General features: G+C 61.1%; 1 protein-coding gene across 2 annotated transcripts in view; it reads right to left on the reverse strand.

The window, feature by feature from the left end:
* Positions 1–1,094: 1,094 nt before the first annotated feature.
* WFS1 (wolframin ER transmembrane glycoprotein) overlaps positions 1,095–20,757 on the reverse strand; it is a 30,523-nt gene continuing 10,860 nt past the window's right edge. For both annotated transcript variants that reach the window (XM_032399667.1, XM_032399673.1), the window contains exons 3-8: positions 14,732–14,814; positions 14,006–14,150; positions 12,022–12,192; positions 10,441–10,521; positions 7,638–7,783; positions 1,095–2,975 (exon numbers count right to left, since the gene is read on the reverse strand). In XM_032399667.1, coding sequence (XP_032255558.1) covers positions 1,167–2,975; positions 7,638–7,783; positions 10,441–10,521; positions 12,022–12,192; positions 14,006–14,150; positions 14,732–14,814 — 2,435 coding nt within the window. In that variant the 3' untranslated portion in view covers positions 1,095–1,166. The remainder of the gene's footprint in view (positions 2,976–7,637; positions 7,784–10,440; positions 10,522–12,021; positions 12,193–14,005; positions 14,151–14,731; positions 14,815–20,757) is intronic.

A 20,757-nucleotide genomic window follows, 5' to 3' on the forward strand; every position in this document is an offset into this window, starting at 1 on the left:
CTGAGGGGGCATAAGTTTACGGAGGGACCAAGCTGCTCTAGCACCCCTAAATGGCTCAAGTTCTGATTGTCTTTCTGTGGCATTATCATCGTGCATCACAGGACATGGTTGCACAAACTTCCTGCCCACGGGGGCTGCTCCAAACCACGAACAACCACGTGTGTGCCATCTGATCCCTGACCCGAGTCTCACGGATCCCTGGGAACACGTGGGCTCCTCCGCCCGTAAGACGTGATGCACAGCTGGGCAGCCGTGGGCAACACTGGGGAAGGGGCGCCAGGGTCCGCGCACTGACGGGGGACGGGGGGGAGGGGGGACACGGGGGGGGGGGTCAGCTACTGAGAATGTCAGTTCTGCTCTTCGTAAGTCACTTTAGTGAGTTCACTGCAAGTACAGACAGCTGTTCACGAATGTACAAGAAAAGGTCAAATGAAGAAAAGACAAAGAGATTTCATGAAATATTTTTATTTTGGCTGTTTGAGGACCTTCACTTTCTGCTTCCCAGTCCTGAACGTGGCCAAGCTCTTCTGGGCGCCACAAAGGGACACTCCAGAATCTTCCCAATTCCCGGTTCCGGTGGACGCATCAAGACCCTCGGCAGCTCGCGCACAGCCACCCGCCAGGACAGCCGCAGGGCGGGCCGTGGGACCCGGAGCCCCGGCCGAGCGCACTCTGCCCGGAGCCGCCGCCCCGCCAGCCTCGCGCCGGAATCCGCCGGAATCCGCGGGAACCGGGGCTGACGGGCTCCCGGGCCTGCGTCGGCCCCTGCGTCGGCCCCAGATCGGCAAACGGCGGTCGAGGCTCAGCAGTGGCCAAATAAATAAGAAATGCTCTCAGGACTTCACACAGCAGCACACGTGATTCTTTAAAAAACAAATCCAACACAAAGGGGAACAGCGCCCGGGGCCGGCTCAGCCGTAAAGGGCTCTTCGGGGCGGGGGAGCCCCGCTTCGCTCGGCGAGGTCGCGGCTGCGGGCCGACACTGCATGCAACTCCCCAGGGCGCGGGCGCCGCGAGCGCACAGAGCGGGCGCTCGGGGGGGGCGGGGCGTGAGGGGGGCCGGCCGCACGTGCCCGGGGTCTCCGAAGCGCGCACGCGCACGCACGCACACACACGCACGCGCACGGCGTCAGCGCTGGGCCGGCGGGCCGCACGGGGGCGGGGCCTCACGCCGCCGACAGGAACGGGAAGAAGAAGAAGTCGAAGGCGAACTTGACGGCGCCGTGCACGGTGCTGCGCCAGTCGTGCTCGATCTTCACGTGCCGCCGCGCCGGGGACAGCTGGGCCATGCAGTTGAGGCAGCTGATGGCCTTGAGCTCGAAGACGGGCCACTTGCTGCCCAGGCGGCCCTCGAGGACGGTGCTGAACTCGACGAGGCTGCCCTGGCGCAGGCTGAGCAGCACGGCCTTGAACTCGCCGCTGGCCCGCAGCACGATGTCCTTGGTGACGTCGTCGTCCTCGGGGCCGCGGGAGCCGTTGGCGCCGCTGTACGGCATGCCCACCGTGATCTCGAACTTGTAGCGGTCGAACTTCCGGATGTGGCAGGGGTGCTTGGCCAGGCGCTTGAGGCGGCAGAGCTCCTCCTCGGCCGTGGAGGCGTTGCCGGGGCTGCAGGCCGGGTAGGCCTCGCCGTACAGGCAGCGCATCCAGTCGCCGATGAAGAACGGCAGCATGTTGATGGCCGACTCGGCGCTGTTGTCGATCTCCGTCACCCGCACGTACTTGAAGCGGCCCGTCCACGTGACCCGGTGGCCCTCCAGGTGGCTGCACAGGATCTGCGTGCGGGCCATGTTGGTCTCCTTCCAGGCCCGGGGCCCGCACAGGAAGCCGTACTGCTGCCAGGTCAGCGTGGAGTTGTAGACCTTCATGCCCTCCGACCGGTACACGTAGAACCAGCAGAAGAGCACGATGGCCGTGAGCCACACCAGGATGAGCTTGACGATGGAGCTGCGCGTCAGGGACTTGACCATCTCCACCACCGAGAAGCTGGCCTTGGTCCAGCAGCGGAACAGCAGGGGGACGCTGCACGCCACCACGGTGACGACGATCTTGGTGAGCTCCAGGGTCAGGAACCAGCGGGCACACTGCACCACGCCCATCAGCGCCAGGCCGGCCACCAGGATCGGGAGGGCGAACAGGAAGAGGCAGTAGCCCACGGAGGCGCGGATCAGCCCCAGGCCGGTGGACTCGAGCAGGATGACCACGGACAGCTCGCACCACATGAAGCAGACCAGGTAGGGCACCAGGTAGCAGTAGGTGCCCTTGAAGTTCCTGAGCTGCGCCATGCGGAAGAAGAGGTAGAGCAGGTAGACGTAGAGCAGGCAGGGCAGGCTGACATTCAGGACGACGAGGTGGCCCACGGGCACGGTGAAGAAGGTCTGGCCCAGGAGCTTCAGGTGCTGCCAGTCGAAGGGCAGGCTGGGCAGCAGGGAGAGCAGGCCGGCGGCCACCTCGGTGACCAGGGCCCTCCTGGTGTAGGGCTCGGCGGAGGTGCTCAGGCTCGCGTAGCTGGTGGCGGTGAAGAAGACGGACACGACGGCCAGCTCGGAGCAGGGGATGCAGTCCTTGCTTGCGATGGGGAAGGAGAAGATGACAAAGACGACGGACAGCAGGAAGTGGAGGTAGGGCTCCAGGTGGTTCCAGCCGAAGTTCACCTCAGCCTGCTCCACGTCCAGGTTGGGCTCGAAGCGCAGGAGCAGGCCCGTGAGGGTGTGGAAGCTCTCCCAGGCCCTGCTGTCTTGGAAGACCTTGAGGGTGCAGATCACCATGGAGACAAACGACAGGTAGAAGACGACCAGGGGGACGAAGAAGGCGAAGAAGTCGATGGTCAGGTTGCTGATGATGAAGAAGAAGAGGAGGGCGTTGATGTGGTGGGTGGGGACGATGGTGGACAGCCAGTGCATGCCCGCCCGGGAGGCCATGTCGATCAGGTACTCTTTGATTTCCATGATGGCATGCAAGGGGTACTTGACCACCTGGGGGGGGGTGGACACAAAGACAGGGCATCGGAAGCAAGCCAGCACCAGAGCCCCGCTGCCGTCCTCAACACTCTGCCCACCACCCAAGCTCTGCTCCAAGTGAACGGCTCACCCCCGAGCCCCTGGTCCTAGCGGGTCCTTCCCCTGGTCAGTGCCATGTCCGTGCGGTGACGTCGTCCCCAGGCTCTACGGTCTAGACCGAACCTCCCTCAATCCCACCCAGTCCTGCAGGTCCTGGCTCCTCTCCTCTAGGCCCCTGGAGTCCATCCCTTGGCTCCCCTCCCGTCCCAACCTTCTGCCAGGGTTTCCGGACTCCTGTGAGCCAGTGTCCCCTTCTAGACCTCAAGCACCTGGAGGAACGCACCTGGCTCCCCTCCTCCCTCGCCACAGGGCCTCGCTGGTGGAGACAGGAGCCCTGGCTGCCGGGGAGGGAGAGGGGCTTGTGACCTGGCCACCCCTGAGGCAAGGGCTGCCCTCCCGAGCCTCGGCCCCCCCAGTCCATCAAGGGCAGAGGAACCGATACTTTCAAGCCCATGACAGGCTCTGCACATCCCAGGAGCGGCAGCGGGTGCCGGGACTCCAGAAGGAGGGCTCCGTGCAAACGTGAACCGTGGGGGCTCGGCATGTCATAACCAAATGGAGATGATTCATCTGTAAGGGGCCAGAGGAGACGCGCTCGCCCGTGGCGGCGGACCCCGAGAAGCAGCTGCCTGCTACCACCTCCTACACAGAACAGACACACAACCCCTGCGGCCGCTCCCGCACTCTGCACCCAGTACAAAGGGCAGAGTGACCCTCAGGCTTCACACAGCAAAGAACGAACGAGGGACGTGGGGGAGGTGAGCAGGGTGAGGCAGGGGGGGTTCTGCCACCCAGGCCAGACCCCACACCTGTGCACAACTCCCACAGGCTTCCGGCCCTGCCAGGGCTCGGGGGAACGAGAGAGAGGCTGGACGTGCCAGCCTCAGGTGGCGTGGCGTGGAGGAGGGCAGGGGTCCGGGTGTGTCTGGAGGGCCAAAGGCGTGGACCGCTGACTGCCCAACAACACCCACGTGTGGGGGCAGGGAAGCCTGGCGACGTGACAGACGCCCGCCCCTGCCCGGGTGAGGTGGGCAGCATGGCCTCCGCCTCTTCTGCCCGGCCGGAGCGTGGAGAAGACTGGCCAACGAGGGGGATCCTGGGGGGAACGTAACCGAGCGACCATACCCGGGTGTGGCTGTCATCTGTCCAAGAACCTTGGCTGTCAACTCAGGATGATCTGGAAGCAACTGGATAGTGTGTTTTCCACAGATGAGAGGGAGCCGGGCTCATACAGGAGTCGGAGATATTAAAGAACGTGTGTGCATGCACGCCTGTGCGCACACACACGTACGTGTGTGAAGAGCTGCATTCCTTCTTACACATCTGTGACAGCCCACTGACTCTCGTTCTAGAACAAGCAAGGAAGTGAACCAACGACCCCCCAGCTCACAGGGGCCACCCTCCCACGTGACCGGGGATGGGCACTGGCGACATCGGGCCCCGGAATGTGAGCCTCGGCGGGTACTTCTGAGCCGCTGTGAACACGGACTCGCTCCAGGCTTCCCCTGGAAGGGGCCCTCGGACACAGAGCCAGGCCGGCTGGCCCAGAGTCCCCGCGTGCCCCGCGTGCGTCAGCTGCGGCCGGAGCAGCTAATCCCCCCGGAGGCGGGGCGGCAGGACAGACCGCAGGCGTCCCCCGGGGCTGCCTAGCTCACTGCCCTCCTCTGTGCAGGCAGCCCGCGCCTGAAAACCTGAAGATGAATCTGACGTTCTCCCCTCGCCTTCTGAACCATTCACACCTCTTCTTTGTGCCCCTGAGGCCACACAACAGGGTGGAGAGAAACTTTAAGAGACAATGAAGCTTCTCAAAAAAAAAAAAAAAAAAAAAGCAATCTGGAACTAGAGGGTATCATGCTAAGTGAAGTAAGTCAGTCAGAGAAAGACAATGATCATAGGATCTCACTCATACGTAGAATTTAAGAAACAAAACAGAGGAGCATGGGGGAAAGGAGGGAAAAATAAGACAAAATCAGAGAGGGAGACAAACCGTAAGAGACTCTTAGCTCTAGGAAACAAACGGAGGGTTGTTGGAGGGGAGGGGGGTGGGGGGATGGGGTAACTGGGGGACGGGCATTAAGGAGGGCACGTGAAGTGATGAGCACTGGGTGTTACATATAACAGATGAATCACTGACCTCTGCCTCTGAAACCAATAATACTCTATATGTTAATTGAATTAAAAAAAAAAAAAAACGAAGCTTCTTGAACATGATGTCCAGTGGTGTCCGGCCTCTCTCTGCACACTGAGGTGCCTGGGCCACTAGGACCAGGGAGTCCCCTCCTTTCAGGGCCCCAACTTGGCCCCCGGGAGCTTCCACCCAAACCCTCCTCTGGGGGCCCCACCCAGCTGGGAAACTGAAAACCTTTTCTGTAGACCAAGTCCAACAAATTAAAAGGAGCTGTTCTCTGAGCAGGAAAGAAATTTTTAAAAAATGAGCAGGGAGTCTGTTCTATGACAGGACAGCATCTGTCACCAGGCAGGTCACAGCAAGGCCATCTCAACCCGAGCGAAAGCGTGCACACAGTGGACTTCCCGATGACTCAGCGTGTAACTGTGGATTTTTAAATATTGCTAAATTTACTCTCTGCCCCAAAAGGCTGGGGCAGCGTGGGGCTCGGAGGCTGGAGCGCGCCTGTGGGGGCCACGCTGGCTGCCGGAGGCACCTGGCATGTCGCGGGGGCGGGAACAGGGAGCGCACGGCCCTTCCCCGGGCTCCACAAGGCCACGAAAAGCTGGGACAGCCTTCGGTTTTAGAGACGCCTGCTAGGATTCATCATCTCTTTTACAAAAGACTTTTAACGAGACAAACTGTAAAGGCATCAAAGTGCTCTGACCATTTCAAAAACCGAAAAGAAAACAGAGCCTCTTTTACTTCTTGTTAGAATACTTTAAATCTCTTTCCCAAAAAGGACTCTCAGACGTTTCTGACAACACTGAGCTTGTCACCCATAAGAAGGGGGACATAATTTACCGTCCCAACCAGGCTGCCGTGAAAGCGGGCACCGTTAGCCACTATGCCGGGGCGGGGCACGCGCGGCCTGCCCCTAGTCCTCCGGACTTGCCCCTTCACCTTCCACCCTCGCTAGCATTTGGGGAGCGCCTCCTCTTGGCCAAGAACCACGGCAAGCGCTCCACACTCCTCCTCTCATGTTCTAGGGAAACTAACAGCGTCCGTCTGTGAACACACTTAGCCCAGGCCTGTCCGAGCGGACCTGCGGTAACAGCCGTGAGCTCCCTTGGTCAAGCTCCTTGGCCCTCCTGGCCTGCGGCTCAGAACCTCATCCCGGACGCAGCCCCTCTCCTCGGGGGACTCCCTCAGCCCGCTGGTCCCGAGTGTGGCCACCACACCGGCCACCCTGGGCCACCGCATCTCTCCACCCGGAGGGCGCCCGATCTGAGCCTCCACATCCAGGCTCCCACGAGGGGCTACACGGAGCTGCCTCCAGTGAGGGGACTTCAGCGCACCTCCTGTCCCAGCCACTCCCGCCCGCTGGGGGCCGCGCCACCCCCTGCCCCCCGCCTCACTGATGGTGCTTCACACACACTCCTGCTGAGCTCAGAACAACGGACTCTTGGATGACGAACGCCACGGGCCTCAGGACGATTCGTGGGCTCGGAGCCCCTCGTGCTGACGGACCTGCCTGGGTCGGGTGGCCGCACTTGGGGAAATCCTGGTGTGTCTGCCAAGTGGGAGAGCCGACCTGAGGAATCCGGGAGAGCGTGGCATGGCCACACTGACCGCCTGCACCGTAGGTCTCAACCACGTGACCCAGAGCGTGAAAGCTGTCACGCCAGGGCCATGACTCGCCATTCCCGGCTTTCTGCACCTGTTTGTGGGCTCTGCGCTCATTCCTTGCTGGCCAATGGCAGGGCAAGGGTGCCTCCCTTCCGGCCAGCCCGCCGGGACGTCCTCGCGGCTAGCCGCATCTCACCCACTCGCCCCCGCAGATCTGGGCAAACAGCTACCCCGGCAGGATCCTCACGGTCTCCGAACACTAGCACTCTGCTTTTGCGGGAAGGCATCTTTGAGAAACCGACCTCCGTTCCGTGCCGTAAATGGATCATTTTTCAAACTGACAAAGTCTAAGTGAAAGTCAGACTCTAGTGCATGGCTCACTGCTGCCCACAGCGCTTTGCTGACAAAGACACGAGGCGGCTCATCCGTCACTCCCGAGCAGGCCCACCCCCAATAGCGCCCTTGGCTTTGGAGGCCGAGTGCCTATGAAAGGTCCCCAGGAGGAGAACACATCCTGTCCTCCAGGCAGAGAGACGGGGAGCCTGGGGAGGTGTGGTGAGCGAATAACCATGGGGACCTGCTTCTCCCTCTCCCACTCTTCCTGCTTGTGTTCCCTCTCTCACTGTCTCTCTGTCAAAATAAATAAATAAAATCTTAAAATAAATAAATAAATAAATAAGCATGGGGACCACCCTTACAGGATGCGCCTCCAGGGACAAGCTGCACGGTCCGGAAGGCTCCCGTGTCTGGCAAGGGCCTCCCCCCACCCCTCCCTGGAGAGCACCAGGCGCGTGCAATGGCAGGTGGGGGCCCTGGTGTCAGAGTCCTCCGGGCCCGCTCACCCTCAGGCGCAGGGGCAGGTCCTCAGGGCTCTTGCCCGCCAGCTCATCGTCGTCATCGTCCTGCAGGAACAGGTTGGCAGGAATGATGCCCTTGGCATACTTCTTGGTGATCTCCACGAAGTCGTCCAGTGCTATGTAGCTCTTAGCTGGGCACAAGGGAGAAGGGCACAGGGTCACCCCACGCGGACAGGCCAGGCCGCGAAGGTGGCTGGGGCCCAGCGGAGAGGGAAGCAGAGCAGGCTCGGGAGCCAAGGCCTCTCTGTCCGGGACAGACAGGTGGGCAAGGACGGCCGGCGGGGAGAAGAGAGACGGGACGGCCTTCACCCCGCCTCCTCGCCTTGGTGACATGCTGTCCCTGCCCTGAGCTTCCCTCTGCTCAGCTCTCAAGCCCAGGGTCTGCCTGAGGGGCCGTGTAGCCACCTTCACCACCAGCGCCTTCCTGCCCCCTCCTTCAAGCCCGGCTTCTCACAGGCTTGCTGACGGTGGCCCTGCAGCCCCGCCAACTACTGACCCCTCCGCTCAGCACGCAGACACCGAGGGCCGACCCAGCACTGGGAATACCTGGATCTGTGCACCAACCCAGCGTGGGCCCAAGTCTGGGCTCCTGGTCTAGCGGGGTCACGCTCAACAAGGCTGACCGCCAGACGAGGCCGGCTGCTCGCCACGGTCATGTCCACGTCAGACTGTCCTCCAGGCAGGGAGAGGGGAGCCAGGGAGGCGCAGTGAGTGAATTAACCCAGCGGTCACATCACGAGCAGGCCGCCAGCTGTGGGGCCGTCACTCACCAGGTGTCTCTGGGGCCGCCCGTATGGGGGCTGTGTCCTGGGCACTGGGGACACTGGGACACAAGCCGACCGTGGAAGAGAGCAATAAGCAGCAGCAAGAGCAAAGGCAACAGTGTCAGGAACGAGGCGAGCACCCCGGGAGAGGGCGGGCTGTGGACCAGGGGCTGTGTGCTAACCTGGGGGGCCGGAAGACGTCCAGGACTACACCTGGGCCACAGGGCCACCGTGAGATGGGGCAGCCTGGGGCGGGGCCCGCGCTGGTGGCAGGTGGACACGCGAGGCTTGAGCTGACACGAGACAGACAGTGGAGAAGACAGGGCCCAGTGGCCTGGCCCGGGCTATGTGTTGGTGTCGTGGGCGGTCTGACACCATGAGACCCGCCCCGAGGCACAGAGTGTGGATACAGCGGGGTCTGAGGACGGGTCACCAGTGACTTGGACAGGGCCATTGCGGTGGACGACGAGGGGGAGGGCCCAGAGAGAAGGGGGGAGGGGAGCCAGGATGGTGACTGCAGATGCCCCTCTCCAGCTTCGTTAGAAAGGGGAGCAAAGAAACAGGGTGGTTGCTATGGGAGCAAGGGGTCCAGAGAGCGTCTCATCCTTTTTTTTCTGAGGTGAGGGGAATAAGCACATGTTCATAGGCTGCTGGGAATGTCCTGGTGGGAAGGGGCCAGGAGCCTGCACCTGAGGGGAGGCTGCCCGGCTGGCTGATGGCCGGAGGGGGGCACCCCTGGATGGCACTGTCCACACCCACCACGGAGGCCTGGAGAGGCCATGTCTCTGCCCAGCTCTCACCTCGGGTGGGCCTCAGACCCATCCCTCTGAGCCCAGAGCACGGGGTCTCCCCCAGGACCCCAGGACGTTCTAGCAGTTACCAGGTGCACAGGAAAGTTCTGAGCGGTTAAGCATAAGGTGACTAGAGTGGAGAAGGCAGAGCCGAGCTCTCTCAGGAGGAATTACCCCTCACTGACTTCTGCCCGGAGGCACCTCTCAGCCCAAACACAGTCAGACTCCTGGCACCTCTGTACTTAAAACCCATCTAGAACCTCTGATTCCTCTGCTGCCCATCAGCCAGGGTCCTACACTGCTTTGCGTCCCCCAAACACAGCACGAAAGCACATCTGTGCATCCCTGCCTGAGGCCCTGGGAAAGCCAGACTTGGGATTTGATACGTCACCAGAGTTCCAACAACACCTCACGGACGGACCGCTTATCGGCCCGGTGGGAAGGGGTGTGTGTGCCCCTCTGTATGATGCCCCCTGTCCCGCTCCAACAGAAGCTCTCAGGACTGGTGGGGTCCTTGGCCCTCTAATCTGACTGTGCACAAGGGGAAACCGAGCCCCAGAGAGGAAAACCAGGCCTGCCTGAGGTCACAAGGAGTGTGGCAGAGCTGGGGGAGGAGCCGGGCCTCCTGTCAGTGCTGAGCAGCCACTGGGTCCCTCCTGTCTGGTCTCCTACGGGACGGGGGCCCTGGCCACCAAGACCAAGAGTCCGCCCACACGGCTGGGCAGCTGCACATGGGAGGATTGAGGACCTCTCCTAACTGGATGCCCCAAAGGCACCCACTTCTGCGTGCCCCCCAACCCTGCATTCCTCACCTTCCCACAGCCCATGCTCGGGGCAGCCCCCACACTCCCTGCTGGGCGCCCCCTCACTGGGCCTTTGTGTGTGGTTCTCCCCCCTTGCGCTTCAGGGGCTGCTTCCTCACCCTTGCTGACCTGCTCAGCACGCGGACGCACTCACGCACCACCCCCGCTCCGTCCTGCAGGACTGTGTTTACTGCCCTCTGTACCGGGTCTCTTTTCCCTCCTACCGTGTGCTCCCGCTGGGCAGGCTCCAGGCCCACTGCCCAGAACACCGCCAGCCCCAAACAGACTGGACTGAAGACCCACCATGCCTCCACGACCCTGGGGGCCCCAGGCCTGGAGTCTGCAACAAGGAGTGGACGTGTGCCCGGGGTGGTGGGCGTAACTGCTCGGCCCAAGGGGTCACAGGTGCAGGACAGGGGGCCGTACTCACATTCGCTGCTAACCAAGCGCTCCAGTACCCGCCTCTGCTTCTGTAGGGACTTGGGGACCGGGCCTGGCTGTGTCCCTCCATCTGTAGATGACAGAGCAAGGAGAGAATCAAAGCAGGCTGTTCCCATGTGCCCTGCAGCCCTCTAGAAACTGGCCCATGTGCTCCCGGGGTGTCCCCGAGCTCTGGGGACCACAGGGCCTGGGGTCTCCCCACAGCCCTTGATGGGCAGAGTGAGGGCCACCTCTCGGCCCCTGCTGGGCACAGTCATCCCCTCTACCGATGCAGCCTTGGCAAGAGACACACAAGTTTCTGGTCAGCATAACTTATCCCCAAATACCTCTGCTGGCATCGTCCCTTGGCATGATTTTCCTCTGGAAAAGACTGAGCTCTCTGGGGGCCGGGCCTGGCTGTCTCCCCAGCCCTGCGGCTGGAAGGGGCTCCACACGTGTCTGTTCAGTGGCTGAGCGCTGAGCCCAGACTGAAGTATTCTGCCCTTTTGTCAACATCCACCCCCTGCCGCACCCTCAATCTGGCGAGCATTCAAGTCTTCTGCGTGCCAGGCACCGAGGCATGCCTTTGCGGAGTCAGGTCAGGCAGGAGACAGACAACATGAGGGGAGAGGCGCTGGGACCCAGAGAGACCGAAGGCCATGGAAGGGGCTTGGTCGGGGAGGGGGGGCAGCAGGTGGGGGCTGAGCTGCAGCACTGCAGGGTCTCTGGGGCCCCACAGGGGTGGCCCAAGCTCGTCACATCAAGCATGGCTCTCCAGGGTGCTGCCCCTCTGAGACCCAGGCCTCACGGACATCTCTGCTCGCCCCAGCACGTAGTCTCCCCAACCCCTGTCCAGAGAGCAGGCTAGTCCCCAGAGGGTCTAGCTGGGCAGGGGTCCTGCCCGGAGACCCCAGGAGAAGGGGCAAAGGTGTCTGCCCAGCAGCCTTCTCTACTGCTCTGCTGTGTTGGGAGGGGACCCCAGTCCTGGGGGGCCAGAGAGGGCTGGGTGCAGCCTGGGCGGAAATCACATCTGAGCAGCTAGAGGCAGGTGGTCCTCCAGTAACGGAGAGGGAGAAGTCAGGTCGGGCCTGGGGACTGGAGCAGCCACGCCCAGTCAGGGCCGCCGTTCTTCTGCCCCATCTGTCCTTCCGGCTGGCTGCCTGCTCAGGAGGCTGGGGGAGGGGCCGTGGAGGCCGGTGATGAGGCCTGCCTCAGGGAGGCCGTCAGAGCCACAGTCGGCTCAGTGCCCCTGGAACCTCGGGGATTCAGGGACCCAGGTCCCTGCCCGCATCTGTTCCTCTCCCCCGGCTTCTGTCCCCTCAGGAGGAACAGGACACCCTGAGAATGACAAGATCTGTGGTTCTGCCCATGGACTGCACCAGAGCTCAGGGCAGGTAGGGGACCCCAAGGACAGGATGACACCCCAGGAGGGACCCTCCCTGGGCCTTAGAGGATGCCTATGAGGTCCCCACAGCAAGGTCCCTGGGAGCCCCCAGTTAGGCTCCCAGAGTCTCCGCAGGGCTCCCATAGGGAAGCCCCCCAGAATCCCCACAGAGAAGCCCATGAGCTCCCCACGGGAAGGCTCACGTACCGTGCTCATTGACCTGACCAACGTTCTCGAGCAGCTCTGACACGGCCACCTGCTTCTTCTTCTTGGGGTTGAGCTTCCAGTACATGACCAGGGCAGCCTTGCGCACAGCCCGCTCCAGGTCCGTCTCGGAGGAGAGCTGCTTCACCTCTTGCTCGTTCTCAGAAGTGATGCCTACAAGACAAGAGGCATTACCGGCCTTGTCCCGTCTGCCTGGGGGCCGCTAGTGACGCTCTGAGCCCTGACCAGCCCTGCCTGCAGGGGCTTGGGAGGGGACTCACGCAAGATGCTTTGCAGGCACCCCTGGTCACCAGGGCAGAAACAGACATCCGACCAAAAAGGACATCTGGCTAAAGACCCTGCTGGGACCCACTCTCCAGATTGGAGGCCAGCCTGGTCCTTCAGTGGACCCTCCCTGGAGTGACCCCGAGGACAAGCACATGCCAGGCCTTCCATGCTCCTGGCAGACCTCCCCAGGTGACCCCCCCGGCAGGCATGTGCTAGACCTTCTTGTGCTCCTGACCCACTTCTCTGTCCAATTTCCTCCTCACAAGCACCCTCGGGAGTAGGTACCGCTCCCTCATTTACAGATGGGGAAGCCGAGACACAGGGGTGTCCTGGCTTGCCCGAGGCCAGGGAGTCGGAGCAGGCAGACCGGCAGGTAACCATGGGAGTCAGAGACGTAACCACGGTGACCGGCCTGGGTGCAAGAGCGGGCCTCCCCTGCGTCCACAGCTCTTCACAGGCCCTGCCCCTCCTGAGGCGGCTGGGAAATCCGGTTCCCGCACAGCCAGCCCTTTCCCAGGGAGACAGAGACTCCCCGTGGAGAGAGATGGGCACAGGTTTCACAGGCTGGTCTGCGGCCGCCTTTTTCCCTTCACCCCCAACTGTCAGGGCCATCAGCGGCCCCCCACCAAGAGCAGTAAGACTTGAGATGGGGGACGGGATTTTTTCTCCCTCTAAACATCTTCCAAATTTTCCACCTGAGTGCCCGTTTCTTTCAAGATCAGGAAGCACTTGGTGTGAAACAGTGGGAGGTGCGGGGCACGCAGGGATTCCCAGGGCCCCTTGCAGTACACGCCCTCGGGCCTGGTCCTGACCAGGCCCCCTCCCTCACTGACTTGCTCCACAATGGGAGGGCAGGCTGGTGAGAAACCCTGGCTGACAGAACCCCTCTGTTCTGTTTTCAAAGGCATCGGTCCCATTTCCAAAAAAAAGGGGAAGATTCCATGTAATAAATGTAACTCTTAAAAACATTACGATACAAAACCAGAAGAAAACACACCGAACTAGAGAGCATTTCTCTGGGTTTCAAGGTTATGGGTAATTTGCATCTTTTTGCTCTCTATATATTCCAAGTTTTCTATGATAAATATAAGACACTTCTACAATCCGGAGAAAATCATTTAAAAAACCCTTTATGACACACCCTTCCGTTTTTCTCTGAAGTTGAAACTTCCACAAGCACCGCTCATGGCCCCAGGGACGAGCCACATCCCCGGGGCAGGATAATGGAATAAGTGGCCGTGTGTGGCCGGGCTCAGTCTCACTGCCCCCCCCCCCCCCCACCCGCTCGCTTCCTGGCAGCGAATGCACCTGAGCAGGTCTTTACTGGCCTGCGGTCCCCCAGCTGTTCAGCCCAGACTGGATGCAAAGTCAGCCCAGAAAGTTCCATCCTGACCTCAGGCCACTGTCACATTCTCCTACTGCACCCGGTGAAGCTGACCACCCGCGGGCTCTACGATCCACTCCTCGGTCAAGACTAGAAGCCAGCAGGGATCTACCGACAGACACCAGCACACGCTGAAGAGGACAGCGGCTTTGCTCGCTACACATCCCATGTCATGCTCCAGAAACGTCTACATGACAACCCGCCGGTGGAACAGAATTTACACCCGCTGCAGATTTCCTGGCGTCACCTGCTGATTTAGCCAGCAGCGCGCATCCCTCAGGCGGGTCGCCTGCACCGAGCCGCCCGCGGACCCACCTTTCCTGTCCGCCAGGCACCGGCGAAGCAGCTTGACGGCCTCGCGCCGGCCCTGCTTCGCAGCAAGGATCAGCCAGCCCACCGCCGTGCAGCTGTTCAGTTCCTCGTCCGCGGCGCCGGCGAGCTGCAGGTAGCGTTTCCCCACCTGCGGCGAGAGGCCCGTCAAGCCCCGCCCCGCGGCAGCCCCCCGCCTGCTGCGCTGGAGCTCCTCGTCCTGGCCCCGACCTGCTCCCCACAGCCCGGCAGGCTGGGGCTTCCCGACCCTCTCCTGCGCCCCCCCAGGGCTCCTGGCCAGCCCGCCTCCCCACCCCGCTCGCCCTGGGCCAGGAAGACGGTGGGGGGGGGGGGCGGCGCGGGGGTCGGGGGCCCCTGGGCGTCTACACCCGGTGGAGCCTGTGGGACCCTCGGGGCCCTGGCTCCTCAGAAGATTGCGGGGAGGGTGTGGCCCCCCCTCCACAGATGACAGGAGGGGGGCTGGGGCACCGAGGGCCGGCAGGAGGCAGGGAAGGCATCCTGGAGGAGGGGGTGCCCAAGATGGGGTGTGAGCTGGACATGGGAGAGAACACGGGGTCCACAGAGGGCGGTGGGGGGCAAAATGACACAGAGAACATGGGAACACTACAAACGGGAGCCCGGCAGCCCTGCTCCCCGTTCACACGGCACCGGCCTCTCCTGGGGCCACTGTGCAGGGGCCGCGGGCTGAGCCTCCCGACACGCGGTCCTCACCTCCGTCTGTGCCTTGGGGTCCCCCGCCTTGGCCTTCTCTAGGACTTCTTCAAAGGGCACCTCCACGTCTCCCTCCATAGGCCCTTTAACACAGGAGAAAAGCAGACAGAATGTCGCGAGGCTGGTCCTTGTTGCCTGTTTGGGAGTAGAGGGGACTACAACGATGGGCTCGGACCCAGGGCAGCTTCGTTAAAATCCAGGTCAGATGCAGATAGAATATGCCAGAATGCTGCCTTCCAGTGATGCAGACAGCCCTGGACACGGACAGCAAAACTCCCACGGACGGTGGTCTTCAGTAGCAGCTCAGAGCGGCGGGAAGGACAAGGGGGCACAGACCCCAGTCCTACCCTCACCCCTGAGCTCAGGCCTGCTTGAGCTGGGCTCTAGAAAGATCCCAGCACCCCTGTGCCCCAATAAACAAACCAAATCCATGTTTTCCAAGACTGCCGTCTATATGCACATGATTTTTGGAGGTCACAATCAGTGCGCGCACACACACACACACACACACATTTATGACAGTGAATCGTAACCAATTTCCCACATTACTCTGGTGAAATGCACCGTTTCCACGGTTCAGAAACCCAATGGAGAGACATGCTCAGGGTGCTGGGCCTTTACATTATTCCCAATATTCACTAATTTTATAAAATGGTGCCACAAACCACTCTGCGTATACATTTTTTTGGGGGGTCATTCTCCCAGCGTAGGTTCTTCAGGTGCATTACTAGGCCCAAGGGCCCAAACGTCATACGGCTCACGCTACAGTCTCCTTTCTAAAAAGTTATCCTGAGTTACGAAAGGCAACTTTCACAACCTCACCAGCAATAGGCAGCATAACTAACAATTTTAAAAAATAGTTTTTTGCTTCGTTTTGTTATTTTTTATACTTTTTACCAGTCTGATTTATACAATGAATACTCGGGGCCTCCACCCCGCTCCACACCCCACCTCGGCAGGTACGACGGCACACCTCTAGGCAACCCGCGGGATGGACCACCAGCACCACGGACTCCACTGTAGGTGCTCAGTACACACTGACAGCCTCTCACGCTCTAGAAGTTTCTAGAAACAAAAATGGTCCCCCGTAGCACCACCCGAGGACCAGCCTTCCTGATGGGTTCATCTAGGCCTTTCCCAGCACCAGCTCTGCCAGGCTCGGAGCTGGCTCTGCGGCCACCAATGCCACCAGCCCGTGTTCCAGGCACCCGAGTCCACAGGACACAGGACTCCGGGAGGAGGCGACAGGGGCGTGGCCTGAACCAGTGCAGCCTTCAGGTGCAAAGGTGGAGAGGCACGGGGACTGCGGACAGCTCAGAGCGCGGAGGCTTCTGAAGACCTCACAGCTCAGGTACACACTGCGGCCCTCTTGGGGGACGGCTGGAAAATACCAGGCCACCTCTCCCTGAGATCAGACCGGGCTTCCTCACCGAGGTCCTCAGGGCCCCTGCCCAGCGTGGCCTCAGCATGCCCACCCTTCCCTTGTGCCCAGGACCTTGGTGCCTCCTGAGCCAAGGCCACTTCTCCCTTCTGGCCGCTGTCACCCACCCCCTCCCCACCCCCAGCCCCTGGATGCACTCTCTGGCCTAGAACAGGAGAACACAAAGCCCTAGGTTCCAAGCCAGTCCCTTCCACGGGCTCCCAGGGGAGCAGTGTGCGCACAGAGGGAAACCTGGCCTGTGTGTGACTCTGCCCTTAGCATCCAAGTGCTGCGTGACCCACCCAGAGTCATTTTCAACCCAATCGTTAATATCCAATCCAACGGGACGGTGAAGGACAAGACACTTTGTATTAAGTGACTGGGCCAGAGTTGGCATTCCCAAAGTGGGGGTTTCTTTTCCCTCCCCACTTCCCACCTCTCGGCTGACCCCAGGGCCTTTGCTGCTCACTGACACTGCACTTCCCACTGCAGTGCCCACCAGGCAACCTCCCACAGGTTCAAAACTTTTCTTGACTAGGTGAATTCGCAAGCCTACGTTCTTTCTGTATTTTAATCAGAATATAGAAGATTCAAGCATGTATCTGCTGGCTAAAGATTCTGTCCATGATTAATTTTTCACAGAAGTTATTCATAGCCTGGCATTTCAAGAAGTCTCCCCAGTAGACAGAACCTCCTTGAATCACACACCACACCTTCTTTGCGATTCCAGTTTCCACTTGGCACTGACAGAAATATTTCTACAACTACTCAAATGTTGGGCCCGTGCTGCAATCAGAGGGCTCTGGCTCTTTTCATGTGAGGAGTCTTCCCACAGGTCAAGGGCTTACTGTTCAGTGTCATAAAGAATACCCCCCAGAGCTGGCTGAGTCAGTGTGGACCAAGGACCGTGAAGCACACTGTTCTTTGCATGCCCAACCTGCATTCCTGGCTTTTTCTGGTCCTAGCACTTTGATGTTCCTTTTGGGTACCCACCCTTCCCCATCTCGGTCGTCAAGTTCTCGTGGCACTGTCCCTCACCCAGGCTGCGGGGAGGTGGGGGGGTGTGCAGCAGGGGCTCCGTCTCCCTGACCACAGCACTTGGTTTTCAGGGATGGACACAGACCCAAGCCAGGTGGGGTTTGTGTTGAACTGCTGGGAAACCAGCCTCCTCCTTCCGCTAGGTCTCGGCTGATGGACGTCAGCTGGGAGCCCGGGAGGGCCGCCCAGTGAGGAGAGCCCACCTGAGGTGAGGGAAAGCGGAGCTGGGGTTCCTGATCACATCATCTGAGCCCCTGGATCCAGTCCTGTGTGAAACCAGCACACCCTACGCTCTACAGATACCCGGAACTGAGAAATTCCTCTCAACCTGTTTTTTTTTCTGGCTTATGTCAATGTGCATCGTGTCTCTGTGTCACTTCAACTGGAGGGGTCCTGACTCTAACTCATTTTTGAAAGGCTTCCTGTCATAAAGCAGCAGTAATCAGAGCTGCATGGCCTTGGGCAGGTCTGCACACCTCTGCCAGAGCCCACGGAGGACCACGTCCACACCCATCCCCATCTTTTCATTGTTTTTCTCCCCAGATCCTGTGCATTAGAAAGATGTGTGTGTGCCCTGCTGACTTGGTACATGACCCTTCATCTTCTCGGACCTGGCAAGGGGAGCACAGCCCCAGGACGCTGTCTCCTCTCCCCGGCGGGGTCCTTTGCCGTTTTCCCACCGCAATCTGGGACGTGGTGTCTCATAGCTCCCGCCAGGCTTCACGGGGACACTCTGTCCAGTGGGTGGGTCTGACCCAACGCACCCCAGCTGCTGGCACAGCGCTGGCCCCCGCAGCTCGATAAGCGGTGCAGGATGGAGGGATGAGGATGGGGGCCACCGGCGGCAGGATGGCAGGCAGGGTCTGCGGCATTCCTGTCTCCCTATATCCCGGCGCAGGGACACAGGACAAGCTCCACACGGTGACTGCGCTGCAAGTTCAAGCCCCTGCCCCTGCGGCCGGAGCAGGCGCTCTGCAGAAAGGGAGAAGGTTGGTGAGCAAGCCCCGCGCCCACTCTGGAGCGCACTAGGACCCTGAGCCGTGAGCGGGGAAGCCCGTGCACGAAGCTCTCCCAGACATAGCGGGAGCAGGACAGAAGCTGGCTCCCTTGCTCCCTACTGCTGCTAGCTAGATCTGCTGAGTGCATGCCAGAAGCTCCGGGAAGGGGAGGGCCACCTGAAGCCTGCAGGAGGAGAATGACGCAATACCCCTGTCTTCAGGCAGCTGCTGTCAGCTCCTTCCTCACCACCCCCCAGCCTCCTAGACTCCCTGGTCCTCCCAGGGCGCCCGCCACGGGGGCTGCAGGGAAGGGCAGGGTGAAAAGCAACCCAGGGTACATCGTGTGTCCTCCTCGTTGCTGTGGCCACCTTGCACCAATGTCCCACACATGGGATGGCTGGGCTGCCCTATACCAACAGGGTGTCCCACACACACGGAGCTGGGGTCGCCTTGCACCAGGGGGGTGTCTCATCAGCCTTTGTGATGCTGACTCTGGTTCTCATGAACAAACAGGGTGAATAATCCTTGCCACCCCATCTCTGCCCAGGGCTGGCTAAGCTGAGGCAGGGGGTCCTGGCCAGGAGGTCCACTCTCCTGACAGCCTCGGGCACGGGTCGTGGATTCAGCTCCTTATCACACACCCAGTAGATGTGTACTGAGCACTGGCCGCGTGCCAGCCGGGGGCGCCAGGAGCTAAGGGCACCAAGCCGAACGAGGCAGGACCCCCGCCCTCAAGGCCCATCCAGGGGCTGGGCGAGGACTGTCACATTTCATCAGTACGGGCTGTGGAGGTGTCAGAAGTCATCGATCCTGATGGGGGGGTGGGCGGTGCTTCCTGGAGGAGGTGACGCCCGAGGCTTGGAACGCAAGTAGATAGTTAAAGGTAACTGATGAGGGCACACGGCCAAGTTTCCAAAGGTCTCAGGAAACCACCACACCCAGGACTCACCCGACCCTGCCACCCCGCCGGCTCACGATAGGGCATCCTATAGCGAGGGGGTCATCACACGGGCACGACCATCAGATGGACCAGGGCTTGTATCGGGGTCCGGACAAAATATCGTGTGTAGAAAAGTCCCTAGATTGTCATTGGCCAGCACCTCGACCAGAGCCCAAAAACCCCAGCTGTTTATCGCTGTGACTTGTCCCCAGGACAGCAGGGCCTCAACACTCTGCATCTGCTCACACTCTCACATTGGCATCGGTTCCGACCGACCAGCTCTGCACCCCAGCACCCACCCACGGCTCCAGCCAGAGACCTGGGGGCCAGCCTTGCTTCCTTTGCCCCCTCTCCACCCGCCCCTCGGCCACCGCTCTGCCCAGTAGCTGGGGTGGCCTCCTCTTTAGTTTGACACAGAGCATGTCATTCCTCTGATTTAGACCCTCTAACGCTCCCCCAAACACCCTTATCATGACCCTTGAGGGCCTGCCTGGCTGACCTCCTGACCCTGCACTCTGACCCCTGCCCAGGGGGCCATCAGTCTTGGAGCCCTTGGGGTCCAGCACGCCCCCACACTGTGCAGGTCCTTCTTCATGTAGTCACCCGGGATCCCTCCTGGAGGTCAGGGCCCCACCTGCCTCACCCATTGTCTCTTGCACCTGCTGGGCAGGTCCTCCATCAGCACTGGGGTGAATGCTTCCTGGCAGCTACACCTCTGCCCAAGGGTTCCACCACCCCCGTCTGTGGCCCCGCAGCTGGGAGGCCTCACGGCGCTGGCGGTCCCGTGGCGATCAGCTGGGGCCCACCGCGGGTAGCAGAAAGGGTGTCTGTTGCTCCCCAGGCCCCCACAACATCAGCTGTCCCCAGCACAGTGCCTGCCCTTCAGGATGGTTACTGTTTGCTTCTGGCTCTCCCTGGCCCAGGGCTCCTGGAGGGCAGGCCTGAGCCTCACCAGAGATCACCCTGAGGGCCGGCTGACGAGCCCAGACTCCAGCCCAGCCGGCTCTGCTTCGGTCCTGCGCTGGGCTCCCTGGAGAGGCGGCCCAGAGTACTGGGCACACGCGATGCCCACCTGCGGCCCTCCGATAAGCAGAGAGTCCCAGAGTGTGTTCAAATCTCGACCTCATGGCTCACCGGCTGGGGGCCCTGGGGGCACCCACTTCACCTCTCTCTCTAGGTTTTCCTGTCTGAACATGTTGGAGAAGTGAGCGGGCTAATGCCCGGCACGGAAAGCGTTACTTCCACACTCACGCTCGTTGTGACCTGTGGGTACCTAACCGGGGCTCGTTACACCTCTGTAGACACACAGGTGAGGGAACTAACCGAAACAGGCCCACAGAGCCCTTCCCCAGCAGCCGCTCTCCGGGCTGCACAGGGCCGGCAGGGTGGGGTCCACTGCGTTTGCCTCAGTGACTTGTGAGGGACGCAGAGCAGGACAGCCTGGACGTGGGGGCTGGGACCCCATGCCTGCAAGACTGCCAGGGCCTGCTTCTCTCCCTCTTTAGGGGGGCGGATGGCAAACAGAGCCCACGGCTGTTTCCTGACTCCCACCTGAAACTTCTTGCAGTCTTGCTGCTGCCCTCCGAGGACGGTCTGCACACTCAGATTGAAACCAAGTGTGCTTCCAGCC

This window comes from Phoca vitulina, unplaced genomic scaffold (genome assembly GCF_004348235.1).
Source record: "Phoca vitulina isolate PV1807 unplaced genomic scaffold, GSC_HSeal_1.0 scaffold3, whole genome shotgun sequence".
NCBI lineage: Eukaryota > Metazoa > Chordata > Mammalia > Carnivora > Phocidae > Phoca > Phoca vitulina.